The 16,885-nt window shown below is 35.4% G+C and overlaps 2 protein-coding genes across 2 annotated transcripts; one reads left to right on the forward strand and one right to left on the reverse strand.

The window, feature by feature from the left end:
- The first annotated feature begins 395 nt into the window (after window positions 1-395).
- On the forward strand, window positions 396-12,724 carry LOC120338884 (sideroflexin-1-like). Its single transcript, XM_039406868.2, has 11 exons — window positions 396-560; window positions 659-731; window positions 1,840-2,010; window positions 2,891-2,989; window positions 3,174-3,249; window positions 3,950-4,035; window positions 10,072-10,199; window positions 10,640-10,689; window positions 11,135-11,184; window positions 11,313-11,360; window positions 12,129-12,724. The coding sequence occupies exons 1-11, from the start codon at window positions 437-439 to the stop codon at window positions 12,223-12,225; spliced, it is 1,002 nt and encodes a 333-aa protein (XP_039262802.2). The 5' UTR covers window positions 396-436; the 3' UTR covers window positions 12,226-12,724.
- A 498-nt stretch (window positions 12,725-13,222) lies between these two features.
- LOC120338975 (uncharacterized) lies at window positions 13,223-16,885 on the reverse strand. Its single transcript, XM_078115982.1, has one exon. The coding sequence runs from the start codon at window positions 16,817-16,819 to the stop codon at window positions 14,810-14,812; it is 2,010 nt and encodes a 669-aa protein (XP_077972108.1). The 5' UTR covers window positions 16,820-16,885; the 3' UTR covers window positions 13,223-14,809.

Here is a 16,885-nt window from a genome sequence, read left to right on the forward strand (position 1 = left end):
AGCGCCCTCTAGGTTTACGAATCGCACAGTACCGGTGCCGTGTTAGTTCCGATACCGGTAGCATGGAGGTTTACTACGAATTTATTATACAGTTATATGTTATGTGAAGGAAACATTGGTTGGGTAGCCAAGTACTGGTAGCGTACAAAGCATAGCATAAAATTCTATGTTTGCATGGTCACTGTAGATGTTGGTTTTTTCGCTGAATTTCATATATGTAGCTTCAGAGTTTACCGTACCGTAGTTCAGTTGTTAAATGCCATTTGCTGGATGTAAAACAGTAATTCTGTAATTGGTTCAATAATGAGGTACTGATAACGAAATAGAAGATTGTTTGTTGATTATCTTAAAGTCAGAAAGTGGAGTGATTCCCAGAGTTTTTCTTGGTTTTGCAGTAAACTAGTATAATTAGGTTATTTTATATTAAATTAACTCGATGACGCCTGGCAAGGAACTTTCTGACAACAATCCAATCTCACAAGATTTTAGTCATGTGAATTTACATCAACCAAAATGGCCCCAAGATACATATGTGGGACGAGCAAAGCATTTTTTCACTGGTAACTTAACATTTTATCTCTCTGTCTTATGTAATTGCATGCAAGCGGATTAAAAATAGCTCATATTAGTCATTGGTAACTTATCCTTGTTTTCACAGTGACAAATCCGATGAATTTATTATTGTCTGGACAAGCCCTCGATGAGGCAAAAGAAATTGTTTTGCGGCATAGGTAACTTATATAATATGCAAATTTGAACAAAAATACTAACGAGATTCTTACTTTTATTAATAACACATTTAAGGTATTACCTACTTGACCCTTAGCCGACGTCAGTCATAAATCTATTAGTGTTTGATTAATACATATGTAGTAAATTTCCCATTTTGGTCCATCGTAACATTATTTGTCTTATAGACTTTCCTTTCCTGTGAGATATGAAAGCCCGATCCCTAGCAAACTTCAATTCATAAATCAAATTAAGCCATTCAAATAAGATAAACATCCCACAATATTCAATAATTTTATAGCCTCTGCTTATGCACTTATAACTCTTTTTCAAATATAACAAAAGTAAAGAAAATTTAGTTGCAACACCGATATGACCGCCAAATGTCGAAACTATGTATTTGAGATGTATAACATATCGATACATATGTATAATTGATATACCACAAATTTAACCTTGTATCAAATTTCGCAAGAGAAGTAATATGAGTGGCTTAATTTAGACTTGATATAGGCATCGATTGATTATAGAAACTGTCAAGATAATAATTTGATTAACACTGAAAAAGACCCAACCAGTTTTGTTATAAAATTATGTAAAAGGTCGGATTACAATTATCGTCACTTACAATATGTATACCAAATATCTAAGCATATCGGTAGTTAGAAGGAAGTTTTGTATTAATCGCAATTTAAAGATTCTTTGAAATGTCAACAGTTTCCTTCCTAAGTTCCTCATATGGATAATATAATTAATGATTGATTAATGACCATATTTTAAAAACTGCTTAGCACTTTTCGGAATTCACTTGATCATGTTTTAAAGATTCTGTTAATGGATTTCACAATCTTTGGTTTATAAGAAGTGACTATTACTTTCAAATATATTTTCCACTTGAATTAGGAATAAACATTTTTTTTTCAATAAAAAGGGAATTTCCATATGTTACATACGTCACAGAAATACATTTGTGTTAGTGCACCGCAGGAAGCCTGAATTGCATAGTATCCTCATTATATGCATATGTTTTTTTTTTCATTTGAAATAGCTTTTTAAATAGAATGGCGTTATTAGATCTCTTCAATTAACTTATTTTGAATTTTCATTCAGCAAAGGATCCCTACCTCCTGGATTAACAGAAGATGATTTATGGAAAGCTAAATATCGATATGATAGTGCTTTCCATCCTGATACAAAAGAAAAAATGTTTCTAATTGGTAGAATGTCAGCTCAAGTTCCAATGAATATGACAATCACCGGATGTATGATGACTTTTTACAGGTATGTATTCTGTTTATGTCACAGTACCATTGGCTCGGTTATCGGAGAATTGTCCAAAGAAAAGTACTGGGAAAATAGGAATATTGAATACTCTGTGGTCCTGACTCCTATGGGTCTGACTCTTATGGCTATAATTATCAGAGGATTGCTAAACTATTCGCTAACAAGGGTTGTTCGTAATGAACCACTGAACTATTAGAGTCTTATTTCAGGAGTGAATAAATGTTAACTATTTCCAAGTCCGACCTAGTGAAATAAGTCTTCTATATTTCTTCTTGTTGCAGATAAATGTAAAAATCCTGTACCTTATGAATGTATACCTGAAAGTTTTGAAATGTATAATATACCGTATATATATATCTTAATGTATCACAATAAAACATGTACATCCAGGCAGGTCGAAGCCATGGAGTTGTAACATTTTGTTGGAGCTGGAACCAAGCTTACCATATCAGATGGGACCGGGGCCGGAGATACCAGAAATTTTGATGGCTCCAGCTCCTAATCACCTGATTGTTTATTTACATTTATAATTCTCTAATACTCATGCAAATAAATTAAATGTTGAGTTCAATTTATATATATATATAAAAGTTTAATTTTAAAACCCTTCTATCATAGTTTTAAGTCCCGCTTCCACATTTGGAATGACGCTTAATAGTAGTGGTAATACCCAAAAACGCCAATGGGTATGGAGCCAGAGCTGAAGCCACAATTCGAATACACTATAGATTCGGAGCTGGAGCCCCTGTGATTTTGAACCAGCTCTGCTGCGTCTAGTTGATAAACAAGTGCTATATTCGATTGCTAAGCCATGTTTGTTATTGTAAGTTATCATCATTGTTAGATAATTTTTCTTTATTTACTGCTATCACCACAGAACAACACCAGCTGTTATATGCTGGCAATGGATCAACCAGTCTTTTAATGCTGTTGTTAACTATACAAACAGAAGTGGAGATGCCCCTATATCAAACAAGTATGTACTTAAATGATATTATTGTATTCATTTACTTTCAACGAAAATGCTCATCTGGATCTGATAATATAATATTGTACTTGTAGAAAGATGAGACTTTGTGAAAATGCATTTGGTTGAATCTGCAACTCTTTTTTTATCCTTTTCAAGTGTTTGTGATCCATGTTTTGTTCTAAATTGACAGACGTTTAATGGCTTCTTATATGGCAGCAACTACTGGAGCTGTTGGAACAGCACTTTCACTGAATTCACTTGTTAAGGTAAGTAATAGTATGGGTTTGTGATATGATTTTGTACACCGATTTGAAGAATTGGAATGCAATGAAACTGTGTGTCACCCGGGATAGACACGATTCTTAGAGGAAGCCTTTGGGAGTTGTGTTTTCAAATCTTAATGTGATCTGTTGTTATTTTTCAAACTACTGTATCTAAAAAGCAGACCTCTTCAGAACAGCATTGTTATAACAAGTTCCTATTTCAAGTCATTCTGTTTTCATAGCAATCACACTAACTGCCATAGACTTGTGTGGTCTTTAATACATTTTCATGGTGTAAAAGTGATGCAATAATATATCATAGTAGACTGAAATAGCCCTAAGTTATTACAAACAATATAGTCATAAGGTTCATTGCTAGAAAAGATAAGATCACAATATTGGATTTATGTAATAACATTACAGTTTTAACAAGATTATATGTACTGACAGTGGCCAATCTTTAAGCAAAATATACAATCGGTATCGGTATTGATTTCAACTATGTTACATATTTCTTTGTATAGATTAAGTTTTCCCAGAATGTTTCCAGAGATTCTGGAACATTATACATCTGTTAGTTAGGTCCGAAATTCTATTAAAACAATATTTTCTATGAAAGTAATTTATATTTCATTTTTTAAACAGTGTTTCGATCTTTTGTTTTATCACCTTTCTTATAATATACTTTGTTATTTTATTTCAGAAACTTCCTTCACTGATAGGAAGATTTGTTCCATTCTGTGCCGTGGCAGCAGCAAACTGTATTAATATTCCAATGATGCGCAGCAAGTAAGTGACGATGTACAACTGAGTAACTAATAAGCATTGCTGCGGAGAAATACCAATAACTATCTTCAAATTTATAGATATAGAAATTCAACTTGAAATTAATAAATCGATATTATAAATTGAATTTATAAGCTGAAAAAGATAGATTACATAGGATTATTTATGTAGCGTATTACAAAATTATAAATGTGAAAAAATAATTAGGTGGTTGGAAGCTGGAGCCACTAAAATTACTGGCAGCTCCAGTTCACCAAAATGTCATGGCTTCGACTCCAGCTCCCCAGCCTTGCAAATAAGACTCCTTTATCTTAGCGTGAACTTAGTTTTGGGAATAGTTAGTCGATTGATTAATCATTCCAGACTCATATTCTTGAAAGGCAGCAGGAGCTGCAAAGTACTACTGCAGGGATCGGGAACCTTTTTGGTCAAGAGAGCCATAAAATATACATATTTTCATTTGCATTTCCGTGCGAGCCATATAACATTTCTTCACTTAATCAGGCCTGAAATGTTTACTCAAAAGTCAACACATACAATGTCAATATACATTTAATGTGATTTCTGATGCTGCATTTAGTCGCTGCGGGCCTTGAACGGTTGCTCACATGCAGCCCAAGTTGAAATCTACGATACTCATCACCAGTGTTCACTATTAGCGCACTTTTTTGCGAAAATTGCGAAGCACTTTCGCAACTCTTTTTAGGGACTGCGAAATAGCACTTTTTTCCGCTTTTGAAGAGAAATAGCACTTTTTTCCGATTTTGAATGGAATAAAAATTCAAAGTTAACAAATATTTTCGAGTATTAAGTTGACAAATAAGTAACATACTAGTACTTTTGTAACTCAACTCTGCATATCATAACGATATTTACCGGAATTCTAACCTATGAGATGCAGACATAGGAGATAAAGCTTTTGCATAAAGGGCAAAATTCTTGTTTATAATATGATTATTATACAAGCACACCGATTCCGCTTCTCCCGCAAAAAACGCTCCCGGGTGATTGAAACCAGATGTTGGAATAATACGCAGTGCGTTTCTTTGAAGAGAGTGGTCATGTGACTATCAATGATATCGATGAATTCAAAATGACTATAAAAGTGTTAGTAACATGTTATAGTCACTTTGGATGAATTGTGACCAAACTGCACGATTTTCAAATCAGACGAAACTTTTAGCAGCATGTCACAGATTTGCAAAATCACCAAATTCACAAAATACCATTAAGTGCCATTTTATTGTAATCACAATGTTGAAAGGAGTGGCATTTTCCGTAATTTTGCAATATTTACACAACTATTTCTCATTGATATGCGAGGACGGGTGGGCAAAATTCAATATTTTTTTGAATCGAATATTTTTAAGGAGTACCGAATAAACGTGGTGGAAACATTAAAAAATCGGCAACAAAGCCTTGTAATCGCTAATTGTTCTTGTCACCGATCGTTTTGGCGGCGATATCCAGGTTTTGGGTAATCTATATTCCCGCCCTCTCTTTTTTACAAATATGAATTCTTGTGGGTTGGCGGACATCGAAGTTTTATGTTTCGGGTTTACCGGTTCGTTCACATCGGCAACAGCTGTTGAAGACATTGAGGACTCAAATTAACATTTGCGTTGGCTTTAATATTACCTATCAAGATTTGTATATTTACCGTCCCAATTTTATGCGAATGGTAATATTATTGTCCATACCGTGATGCAGATATTTATTAAGACGATAATTAACTTTCTCATGTATTTCTATGGTGATAAACTTTGCAAATCTGAAATTGTGCCAATCCTGAATGTTGATTTAAAATAGTGATTGAATAATTCGGCAATAAAGGCATTTCTGCGTGGTCATAAGACGAGATGACGTTAATGAACAGCACTTCTTTTACAGGATATATTACGTATGCGACTTAATGCTAAAAAGCTTGGGCTCGAGTGCTTTTTTTTTCGAATGCTGGAGTGCCTAATAGAGGTCAGGCGCTAATTGTAACTAATTCCCTCAGGTTTCAACTGTTTTCAACAAAACAATACCCCGGCGATAATTATAGCTAAAATGTTACCGAGCAATTCACAATTTTATTTAGGGAATTTGCAAATTCACCAGTTTCTTGACGATTTTGATATTGTCACGCCCTAATTATTAGTGCAAAAAATACTCCCCTTCTTCCGCGGCGGTTTGACGGGTTCTTTGTTCCAATCTTCAGAAAGTTCTGACACAGGGGATATAGAATACTGAATCCGGAGGGTTGAATCCCTGTCCACTTACTGGTGATTTTCCGTTTTGAAATGCGTGAAACATTCTCTATTTTAAATTAAATGACGTTTCGCGGGCTAGAGTTCTCCCCGGAAATGATGTGTTCCAGGCGTTAGTTAGACGATAGATAAAACATTAGATTAATAATTTTCGTGACGCCCCGTTTTCGAAAATACAAAGTTATATCGCAAAAAATGCGTTATGATACATTTGGTATGAATCATTATTTACGGTTAATTCAGATCATATTTTACTCTTCATGACACCCGGTATCCGAAAATACAGTTGTATCTCGAAAAATGTGTTATGTTACTTTTAAAATAAAACATTTTTGCGATTAATTTAGATCATACTTTACTTTTCAGGACACCCGTTTCCGAAAATACAAGGTTATATCGCGAAAATGTGTTTTGTTACATTTAAAATAAAACATTTTTGCGATTAATTTAGATCATATTTTACTTTTCAGGACACCCGTTTTCGAAAATACAAGGTTATATCGCAAAATGTGTTTTGTTACATTTAAAATAAAACATTTTTGCGATAAATTTAGATCAAATTTTACCTTTCACCGCAACCCGTTTCCGAAAATACAAAGTTATATCACAAAAAAATGCGTTTGGTTATTTATTTTGCATTCCCAATAAAATACATATTTTCCCTAATTAAGGTCGTCGATGAATCTGTTCCTGTCGTTCAAGCTGGACACACGTTTGGACGAGTGTGGGGCGGTTTTTTGGTCGACGATAAATTAAAAAGTTGTCATATGTTATTTGTATAACGATAATAACTGAAAATTAAGATTTTATAATAGAAGTGAATTTGTCTCAAGATGGTATTTTACGATTCCTGCCAACAGAAAATAAACACGCTGACAGGCTTGGTTATAATTGATATTCGTTTAATTTATTTTACACTATTAATAAACGCGCCAGACCAATTGCGACCATATAAATTGCAGTCGCGTCGGTATGGACTGTATGCTTTTGGCGCTCTCACATTAATAATAATTTTCAACAAAACAATACCCCGACGGTTATTAAAGCTGATTTCGTTACCGAATAATTCACAATTTTATTTACGGAATTTGCAATTTCAAGATCTCACTTGACTATTTTGATGATTTCATGCCCTAATTATTACTGCTTAAATGCCTCAAAATACAACAAATGTAATCATTTTCGACGATAACAGGCGCAACAATTCGTAAACGAGACGTTATAACGAAATTCGCGATTGATTTTACCTCTCTCTTGTTTACAATTTTAACATTCCGCCGGCCACGTATGGTCGAATAAAATGTTCACATATTCGAAACATGACTTGGCCAAGGATGGAAGGGATCACTACAGAGCTAATAGAAAGTACATACTCGAGGGTATGATATTAATATCGAGAATATTTGTGAGCATATCACAGGACGGAAATATTTTGCACCCGGCTGTTTGTTGGCAGAACAACGATACGCTAAAGTTAATTGATCGAATACAGGGAAGTATTTATTTATCATCTCACTTGCGAACATCGAGGTTTTGGCGGAATTGTACGATCATGTTGTCTTTCTTAAATAATAACTTTTTCAATAAATGTTCATTTTACTTTTGCGTCTTTATTATATGTCTGGTTTTCATTTATTTTAAATTCGAAATTGTCCGAAATACTCCAACAGGTGTATAGGTACAATAATAATAGTACTTACCAAAGTACTTACCAGGGAAGTTTAATACTCACGATGTGTAAAGGGCGTCGTAACTCCCGTTTATTAATTATAAATTTTTTTACATTCTGCTTAAAAAACAACGGCAGTCATTTCACATAACTCTCGCGACCAAATATTTTTTGTTTTGTATGGCATCGTCTTGGCGACGAATTTATTGCCGACTGAATTTTAATTGTGTTTTAGGTTAGTTATTTTCTGTTTGTTGGTTTCTAAACTTTACAAACTTGGGTAGCAATTACTAATAATGTGAGATTTGTGCATATGAACGATTGAATATCGCGACTGGATGTCCGATATCTGAGAATGCGTAATTCTCTTTCAACATTAATTTTCAGGATATCAGCGTTCATGTGGTCGAGTAAAAATTATTTACCAAATGAATTGGTATTTCGAGACACTCTCAAAATTATTTGGGATCCATTATCATATCATTCGTTTATTTTTTATATTCATGTTTTTCTCAAGGATCACCCTCAGTATATTTAGTGTACCTTCGCAAAAGAAAACTCTTTGATGTCATCGTAACTATTAGTGTAATTGAAATATATGGAAACCTCGCAAGTGGCGTTGTGATGCGAATATTTGATACTAGGTCAGCAGCATTACAAAGAGTGCTATTTATGAATGCTGAAAGTACATGACATTACTAAACATTTTGCCAATATATGATGTTTTCTGCCCGATTTAAACTAACTCGCACGCAAACCAAGGCATGTGGACATTTAAAAATTACTTGTCTTTGGGTAAGCTCTGAAATAGTATAATATAAATGTAAATGAGAAATTAGGTCACGCTAGCTCACGAAACGGAAGGATTTTCAACGTGATCTTGTGTAATATTTCGGAGAAAAAAGTTTGAAAGGAAAGTAGGTCAACCTATCCCCTAAAACAGGGGAGTATCCTGCATAATATTTCGGAGGGAACGTAGGTCAACCTATCTTTTAAAACAGCGGGTGGCGACTTTCAAAGTGGTTCAAAATCACAAATTAATAATTATCAGATTAGGTTTAGGGATGAATCGAAAAGTTGAATTTCCAGCGCACCTAACCCTAATTAGTTGATTGCTATTTATATTTGGGGGGGGGGGGGGGGGGTTATTTTGCACCGGATTTGTACAAACGATCCACCCTGTAACTAATATGGTTTCCAGCCGGCCGCCTGTCTGTTAGATGGAAGGAGTAACAAATGTGAAAGTCTTTGCTGTTTACGCGAGTAAGCAACTGACACCGTGATACATTGCATGAAAGTTTTGTCCGCGGCAGGTGTTAGCAGATGTCATTTCGTTGCCGATGAATTCGCTTGTTTTAATTAAACATGAATTCGCTTAAAGGGAACTCGGTTAACGAAAAGGCTTCTCTTTAATTCATAATATTAACCGGAGGAGCGCTTTTTCGAGTATCTATGCCGTTTTAAATGGGTTATATGAAAGGCTAGGGCACCTAACTTGTTAAAATCGGCAAAAGCACTTTCGCACTTTTTTTTTTGGACTGCGAAGCACTTTCGCACTCATAATTTGCTTAAAGTTAACACTGCTCATCACCCTTTTTCGTTTAGGCATCTCCGTAGTGTTTTAAAAACTACATCGCTTTGTGATGTCACAATATATGTTCCAGAATCCCCTTGTTTATCACAATGCCTGTCTAGTAAATATCTTACATAACATAGACATGTGCTGGGCGCGTGTTCTGAAACGTATTGGTAATTTCCTGCTAAATTCGGCTATAAAAGAGTTTGGGATCTCGTAACAATAGTAAGCTTAGTCTTAGAATATTAGATTTTTCTGGGAGCCATATGCCGTCACCAATAGAGCCATATATGGCTCGCGAGCCATGAGTTCCCGACCCCTGTACTACTGGAACCTTGCTGGAATTTGAACCTGTGCTTTTTAATAGTACAATAGCAAACATAGTTGTAATGCTCAGCACATCATGACAAACTTCAATATATTAAAGCATCATGTTTTCGCATCTTTTCCCAACCCCAAAGCACAGTTTTACTGGTGTGTTACTGGCACTAAAATGATCATAATCTCTCAATCGATCAAAAAATCATCTCATTATATTGCAGCGAATTAACAGATGGGATTCCTGTGACAACAGAGACTGGAGAAAGGATAGGCAATTCCAAAGCAGCTGCCAACAAAGCAATTGTTCAAGTTGTATTTTCTAGAATTGGAATGGCTGTCCCTGGAATGGGTGAGAATAATTGGAATTGTGTCAGAATGCAAGGTTACAAATCTTCGATCAACATAAAGGGGATTGTTATTTTTGTTATTATTAGTCCTATTATTCTATTATATTAGGAAACATTTCCCAACCGGGACAGAATTTGGATGTTCTTGGGGAGGAAATATAATTTGTTGTAGTTCACAAATATTGTGTTTATTTATTGTACTAAATATTTATGGTTATATTTTAAACCATTCAAACTGTGCAAAAGCCGAGTGTGAGTTTGGCGTAGAACTAGCATCAGACCCATTAGGATAAAACAATTAATGGAAACAGCGTTTTTACGCTTAATGAGGAAGGAATAAAGATGTCCATAATAGACAGAGGAAAGAATTTATTGAAAAAGATTGGGAATCACTGTATTCACTTACACTTGTTTCTTTAACAATATTCTTTTTAATTTTCAGTTATTCCACCTTTATTCATGAACAAATGGTCAAAGGGACCATTTTTAAAGGTAATTTTATATATTCCATTACTTTCATACAATCACGCTGTCTTTCTATGTTACTTATTACAGTTGCATTAGGTTATGATTGATGGTATATAAAAAAGTCGTTCATGAATCAGTATGATAGGTTGTTTTCTGAGTTCTGAAGGTCAAAAGCAGTTCACCAACACACAAAAAATTGTACATGTTACCATTCTGATGTAGAGTATTATTTGGTTAAAAAAAACAACAATGTTTTTAATTTGCCTATTCAATTATCTTACATCTTTGAAAAAATGTCTACATTGAAACATAGTTTCATGAGACTCACATAATCTGACACAAACACTAATTTCAGATAAGTCTGGTTGTCTGTTTTCAATTTCTTGGATCATTCAAGTATTACCTAACTACCTTTGTTGTTGTAACTTTCATCGTCCCATTTTCGTAATTAATTAACCTTTTTTCATAGAAATACCCAATGATGGCAGCACCTGTTCAAGTTGCGCTTGTTGGTATTTGGTAAGATTTTTTTTGTCATCTTCGATTTTTATTCCATAAATATACATTATTCTTGTAACCTATTAATATGTGAATATTCCTAGAGCAATATAGTGATGCGGAATCATGACTTTTCATTTTTTTTTTAGCCTTGTATTTGCAACTCCATTATGCTGTGCACTGTTTCCTCAGCAAAGGTGAGTTTTTATCATTTTTAAGTAAATGAAGGTTTTTTTTGAGGTTCTTTTTTATCCAGCAATTGAACCGACGTATCTGCTTTTATCATTCATTATATAGATGTTCCTTTAGGCATATTTGGATGGAAGATTCTAGTTTAGAAAGGTTATGTTACCGATACTCTTTCTCAAATATTTCATTACTAAATCTTGAACTGATTTTTTCATATAATCCAGTGGTTCTCAACCTATTACTGACTGCGTACCTCTTTGGTGTTTTTAATCTGGCCACGTACCTGCGACAAACCCCGTTTGGGGGTGGGGAACAAGAAGCGCACTATGGGAGTATTTTGTGTGGCACAACATCCAACAACACATTTTAGACCTTCATATTGATTATATGCTGTAACAACGTATTAATTGCGTGCAAAATCATGAGAGAAATTGTGTCGTCTGCCGTCAGAGCTGAAAGGCTTCAATCAACGTTTCGTTTTAGGTGGGCAGTAGTGGGCGATCTCAAGACAAGAGCTGGTAGCGCTATAAACCGGTTCACCGAATGCATACAGTATGGAAGATAATGCGTTGTCGCCATATCTTAGCCAACTTAAAAGTTAATTGTTACAATAATTCAAAGCTGCTCGCATACCACTCGAAAAGCTTCCGTGTACCACAGGTTGTGAACCACTGATATAATCTGTATCTCATTGAGATATTATTTTGGTCTTATTTTAAAACTCTTTGTTAGGAAAGAACAATACATTTCCATCAACCAGTTTTGTTTGTTTACAGTTCCATTGCTGTTACAAATCTGGAAGAAAATTTGCAAAAGGAGTTGAAAAGAAGGGGTGTTGCCTCGGAATATGTATATTTTAACAAAGGGCTTTGAATTACTGTTTGTGTGAATGGAAAATACTTTGAAAAGCATTTTATGTGGCCACTTTTTCATATTATTTACTTGAGCTGATAGTTTTTCTTAACAAATCCTAATTGGTGCATCATTTCCTACATGTTGCATTCCTAATCATGTTTGCCAAAAAATGTCCTGCCAAAGTTTTGTTCTGTTTTTAAATACTTATTTTAACTAATGGTGTGTGTATACACGCAGAGAGAATATTTGCTGTCCATTACTTTCATTCATCTGGTCAAAAGCATAAACACACAATAAAGAAAGTAAAATTACACTGTATGCTGTACAGAATGCATATCTGGAATTTATGTAGAAAATTTTGCCTCATTTTTGTAAATTAATAGATCTTAATGTGAATTTGTTGCGTGTCTGTAATTTATTTAAGTACTGTATACTATTTATTGTCGAAATCTACTCGTCAGCTTGAACAAACTGTTTTATTCAGGTTTTATGAAAGAATAAATTGAATTCCACTTTGTGAGACTGTTTTATAAATGTTTCTGCTGAATCAGTATACCCGTCGTTAGTCATTATCTGATATTAAATACCTAACACTACCTGTGATAAGATGGTGAAATAATGGGACATGGATAGTATGTTCCTATGGCGAAGGTAATGGTTGACCAGTTATCTGTTTTAGATACACTGGCTTGATGCTACAGGAAACCATCACCCATGGGTGTCAACCCGCACTGTGCGGAATCAGAGTTGCGGTGAGGAGCTTAGCACAATGAACCTGGAGATAGGTTGTTCGGGCCAACAAAATGTGCTGATATATACGGATGGATGAGTAATTCCTGATAAAAATATAATGTACTCGAACATTGTTGTTTCTGTTACCAGAGACTCGTATTTGGCGCAAGCTTCTGGGCGAGCATTCTATTTTTTTTGCGTGGTTTCCAGTAACCACGTGAATCTTTTTATATAATATATGAGAACACGTTATAACTACCAACAAGACCTAGAATCTAAGCAATATGTGCACAAACCTTGACTTTGAAGCAACGTTTTCAAGCAAGCAATTTTCATAAACTAGACAATTAAGGTAAAAAAAGACTTCAATTATAGGAGTAACTCCTCAACCAATCCCAAGTTAAAATGATTATAAGTTCCACACACACAAATTCAGGTGTCCAGAAATTATCCAATTTGCGATATGGACAAATTCATGTTTGATATTCACTTTTATACCTCACAACACTCCCCCGAAAAATAGAAAATTTACACATTGAATTCCAATTCTTTGTGAAAAATGAGATATAAATGTTCAAAATGACAAGTATTAGCAGATTGATGCCTGAAATATCACATGGGTGACAAATTAAAGTCATAAATCCATAATAACAGTAAAATATTATATTATCAGAAATATTTCAAAACAGGGGTGTACCACGGGCGGCCCGCGGGCCACTCAGATTTTTCATTATTCAGCATGAAATCTTACTTCAAAAGTTTATGTTCAAAAAGACGCTAAACACATGTTCTTTTGCTCTTGTCTCTGCGTTAAAGTTTTGGCTGTTCTGCTCAATGCCTTTATTACTGCAACGCTAAGGGATAGCCATTTTTGTGTGGCCCAGCTAGATGTCTGAAGTTGGTTACATGTCCACTGACATAAAACGTTGCACACCCCTGTTTTATATCATATGAATGAAACATATGCCAAACCAAATAATACAAATTAAAACTAAGCTTGCTATGTAAGCAGATTATAATAACTCCAGTGACTACCAGTTATCTCGTGCAGCTAAGTCCAAATAAAATAAAAAAGCTGAATCATGATGCCAGATCATTCAATGCAGATACCGGTACATTTGATGTTCTGAAAGTCCATAGAACGCTACCAAATGCAGAACTCAGTGTTAAAACAGTAATTTCGGCAAAGTTTTAGAGAAGTAGTTCCCAATCAGAGGTTCGTGGCCCTCCTAAGTGCAGTTGGAGGGCAGCCCACAATGCTAGGCGCAAACCTGATTTAAATTTTCCCCATTACAAAAAACCTTGGATTGTTTAAACATAATGGAATTTGGGATCTACCAATCAGAATAAAACTATAAATATCACTAAAATCATAAACAAGGGAGCCATGAGTGCTACTAAAAAGGAACCTGTTTGTTTCAGAGTAACATAAATTCCCTTTTCAAAATTCAACATTTCATTGAAGTCTTTTGAAAATCATGCAGGTATACTAGGAGTAAAAAAAGAGTTTGTTTGTATTGCCTCAAAATAGAGTCTACATGACGCACTACAGGAATGTCTCATATCCCATTTACTCAAACTGTATACAGCAATTGCAAGCAATCTGTAAATCAGAAGCTTTGCACTATTCATTGTAGATATAAAATATAAAAGAATGTACTTTTCTAGACAGACAATAAAACAATAATCATGTTCGAAGTACTTCGATATTATGACCATACAACACATTGATTTACTTTGGGCCTTTGTAAATCTCAGCTTCAACTCTTGGCACATGGCGAAACTCATTACAATAGCACATGCCTTGCATCAATGCTATTTTTATGCCAGCAGCCCGCTTTATTCTTTATCCCTTCTCAGCAAAAGCTTTTCAAACATGCATACCTTGACCGGGCTGTTGGGGTACTGATGCAACAGGATTTATTGTAAAATTTATGGGAGCATTCAATTGTTGTTGTCCGCCTACGACACGCCTACCATTTAAGGCATTCACTACTTGGTGTGGAGTGCTTAAAGATATCGAATTTACAGAAGCAGGGCATGTATTGACCATGGATACTCTGGCATGAGTCTGAGCCACTCCTTCCATTCTTGTTGCTAGAAGTCCTGCGTGAGAGTTTTCAATTGATAGTGAAGGAACCATAGCCATGGGTAAAGAAGTTGTAATCGTCACTGGAACAATAGCAGATGCGATAGTTCCACATGGTACAGCAGGAACAGAAATTTGTGCTGTCCCAATGTCATTATTTGGTTGGGTCAATGTGCCTTGCTGTTGCGCAATAACTTGGGCTGCGACAGCGGCAATAGTTGAAGCAGAAATACTTGCAGCAGCTGAGGGTCCTGTCGAGGATTGGTTTTGTTGATTGGTTGTTACCAATGTGGCATGAGTCATCTGTGCCGTTGCAATGTTACGATTTATGTGGCCTATTGATTCGGCATCAGCTTCAACTGTGATGTTTCTACTGGTCTGTACAACAAGACCACCTGCAGCTGCCATATTCTGGGTTGCTTGAGAACGATTTAATGGCAAGGAATTTTGGCCAGTCAGCGTACCATTCATAATCTGCTGTGTACTGTTGTACAGAACAGACCCAGACACGCTGGTTGTGATGGATGGAATCGAACAAATTGTATTTCGAGTTATCGGAATTGTGTTTTGTGTTAAGGAAAAGTTTGCCACACTTTGACCATTTAGATTAGCTTGTTGTAAAACAGGTACATTTGTGTGTAAGCCACCTTGATTAGCTCCCACATTAGCTTGATGATTATTTAAAGATTGCAAATCATCAAGTATTCTATTATTATTATTTCCAATATTGTTCACTAAACCTGGAGAATTCTGAGGGATGGATCGAGATATTTGTATGTGAGCTTGAGCTGGAACTCCAGCGTGTGTTCGAACGCTGACTACGGGTTGTTGAGCAGGAGAGGAGTTGACAAGCTCTAAAGGGGTAACTGTCAAAGGATCTGAAGTAATTAATGTCGCTCCGGTTAGGGCAGGGTTGTTTTGAATCTGTTGGTTTTGTCCTGGCATGTTCAAAGACATTGCTATAGGAACAGATACAGACATAGAAGATGGTATTCCATAGGTTTTGTTAGATTGTGAATAAGATGGAGTTGCAGCTTCTGCCAACACTCGCTTTTGCAGTCGAAACTGAGCATTTTGTTCCAATAGTACTTCATTTGTTGCTGACAATCCAGTAACCTGTTTTCTCAAATTTGCAACCTCCTTTCTCAGCAATGTATTTTCTTCCTTGATGTGTCTGATTACATCAGGTTGCAATGTGTTAAGAAGTGTCTCATTTGAACTACAGTCTCCATACAAGCGTATTCTTTTTTCCCCGTTTTCTCCGTACACATGCCCGAATTTGTCAGAATTCTGCCCTTGTCTGGGATGGAATTCTTCACCAGCCATATTACAGTTTTGGTCAACATGTGCAAATCTACATTTTTTACCGCGTCTACACTGTCTCTGCATAAAATCACGGCAAACAGGTTTTATCTTCTCCTGAGTGTTACAACTACCAGATGGAGTTGCAGATTTAACAAAGAGTTCTTGTACTCCCAGTTCATATTCATATTTGAGACGTAGAGGCAGAAAACCTTTTTCTCTGAAAGTGCTTTCTATGTCAACAGCGCAATGGATAAATTTACAGCTTGGTCTGTCGCAACCTTGATTTTGAAAATCGTGGCAAAATTCATAGACAACATTTGTACTTCCAGAATCAGCTTTTGTATCAACCGATGCGTCTAGTTCATCAGAAGTCAAATGGCGGAATTTGCATCTTTTGTCACGGTAACAAACATTCCGTAAAAAGTCCCTACATATATCACTTGTTGATTTAAGTAAATCAGGCTCAGCAGATGTTTCTTCCTTCATCTTTACATTGCTTTCAATATCAGATATAATTACCACTAATCTCTATTCCATTTTGGTAAGTGGTAT

The sequence above is a fragment of the Styela clava genome, chromosome 9, assembly GCF_964204865.1.
Source record: "Styela clava chromosome 9, kaStyClav1.hap1.2, whole genome shotgun sequence".
Lineage (NCBI taxonomy): Eukaryota > Metazoa > Chordata > Ascidiacea > Stolidobranchia > Styelidae > Styela > Styela clava.

Coding starts and splice junctions, on each gene's coding strand:
- LOC120338975 (XM_078115982.1), bottom strand. CDS start 16,819: ATGAAGGAAGAAACATCTGCTGAGCCTGATTTACTTAAATCAACAAGT.
- LOC120338884 (XM_039406868.2), top strand. CDS start 437: ATGACGCCTGGCAAGGAACTTTCTGACAACAATCCAATCTCACAAGAT. Junction 732..1,839: donor GAAATTGTTTTGCGGCATAG/GTAACTTATATA, acceptor ATTTTCATTCAG/CAAAGGATCCCTACCTCCTG. Junction 11,361..12,128: donor GCACTGTTTCCTCAGCAAAG/GTGAGTTTTTAT, acceptor GTTTGTTTACAG/TTCCATTGCTGTTACAAATC.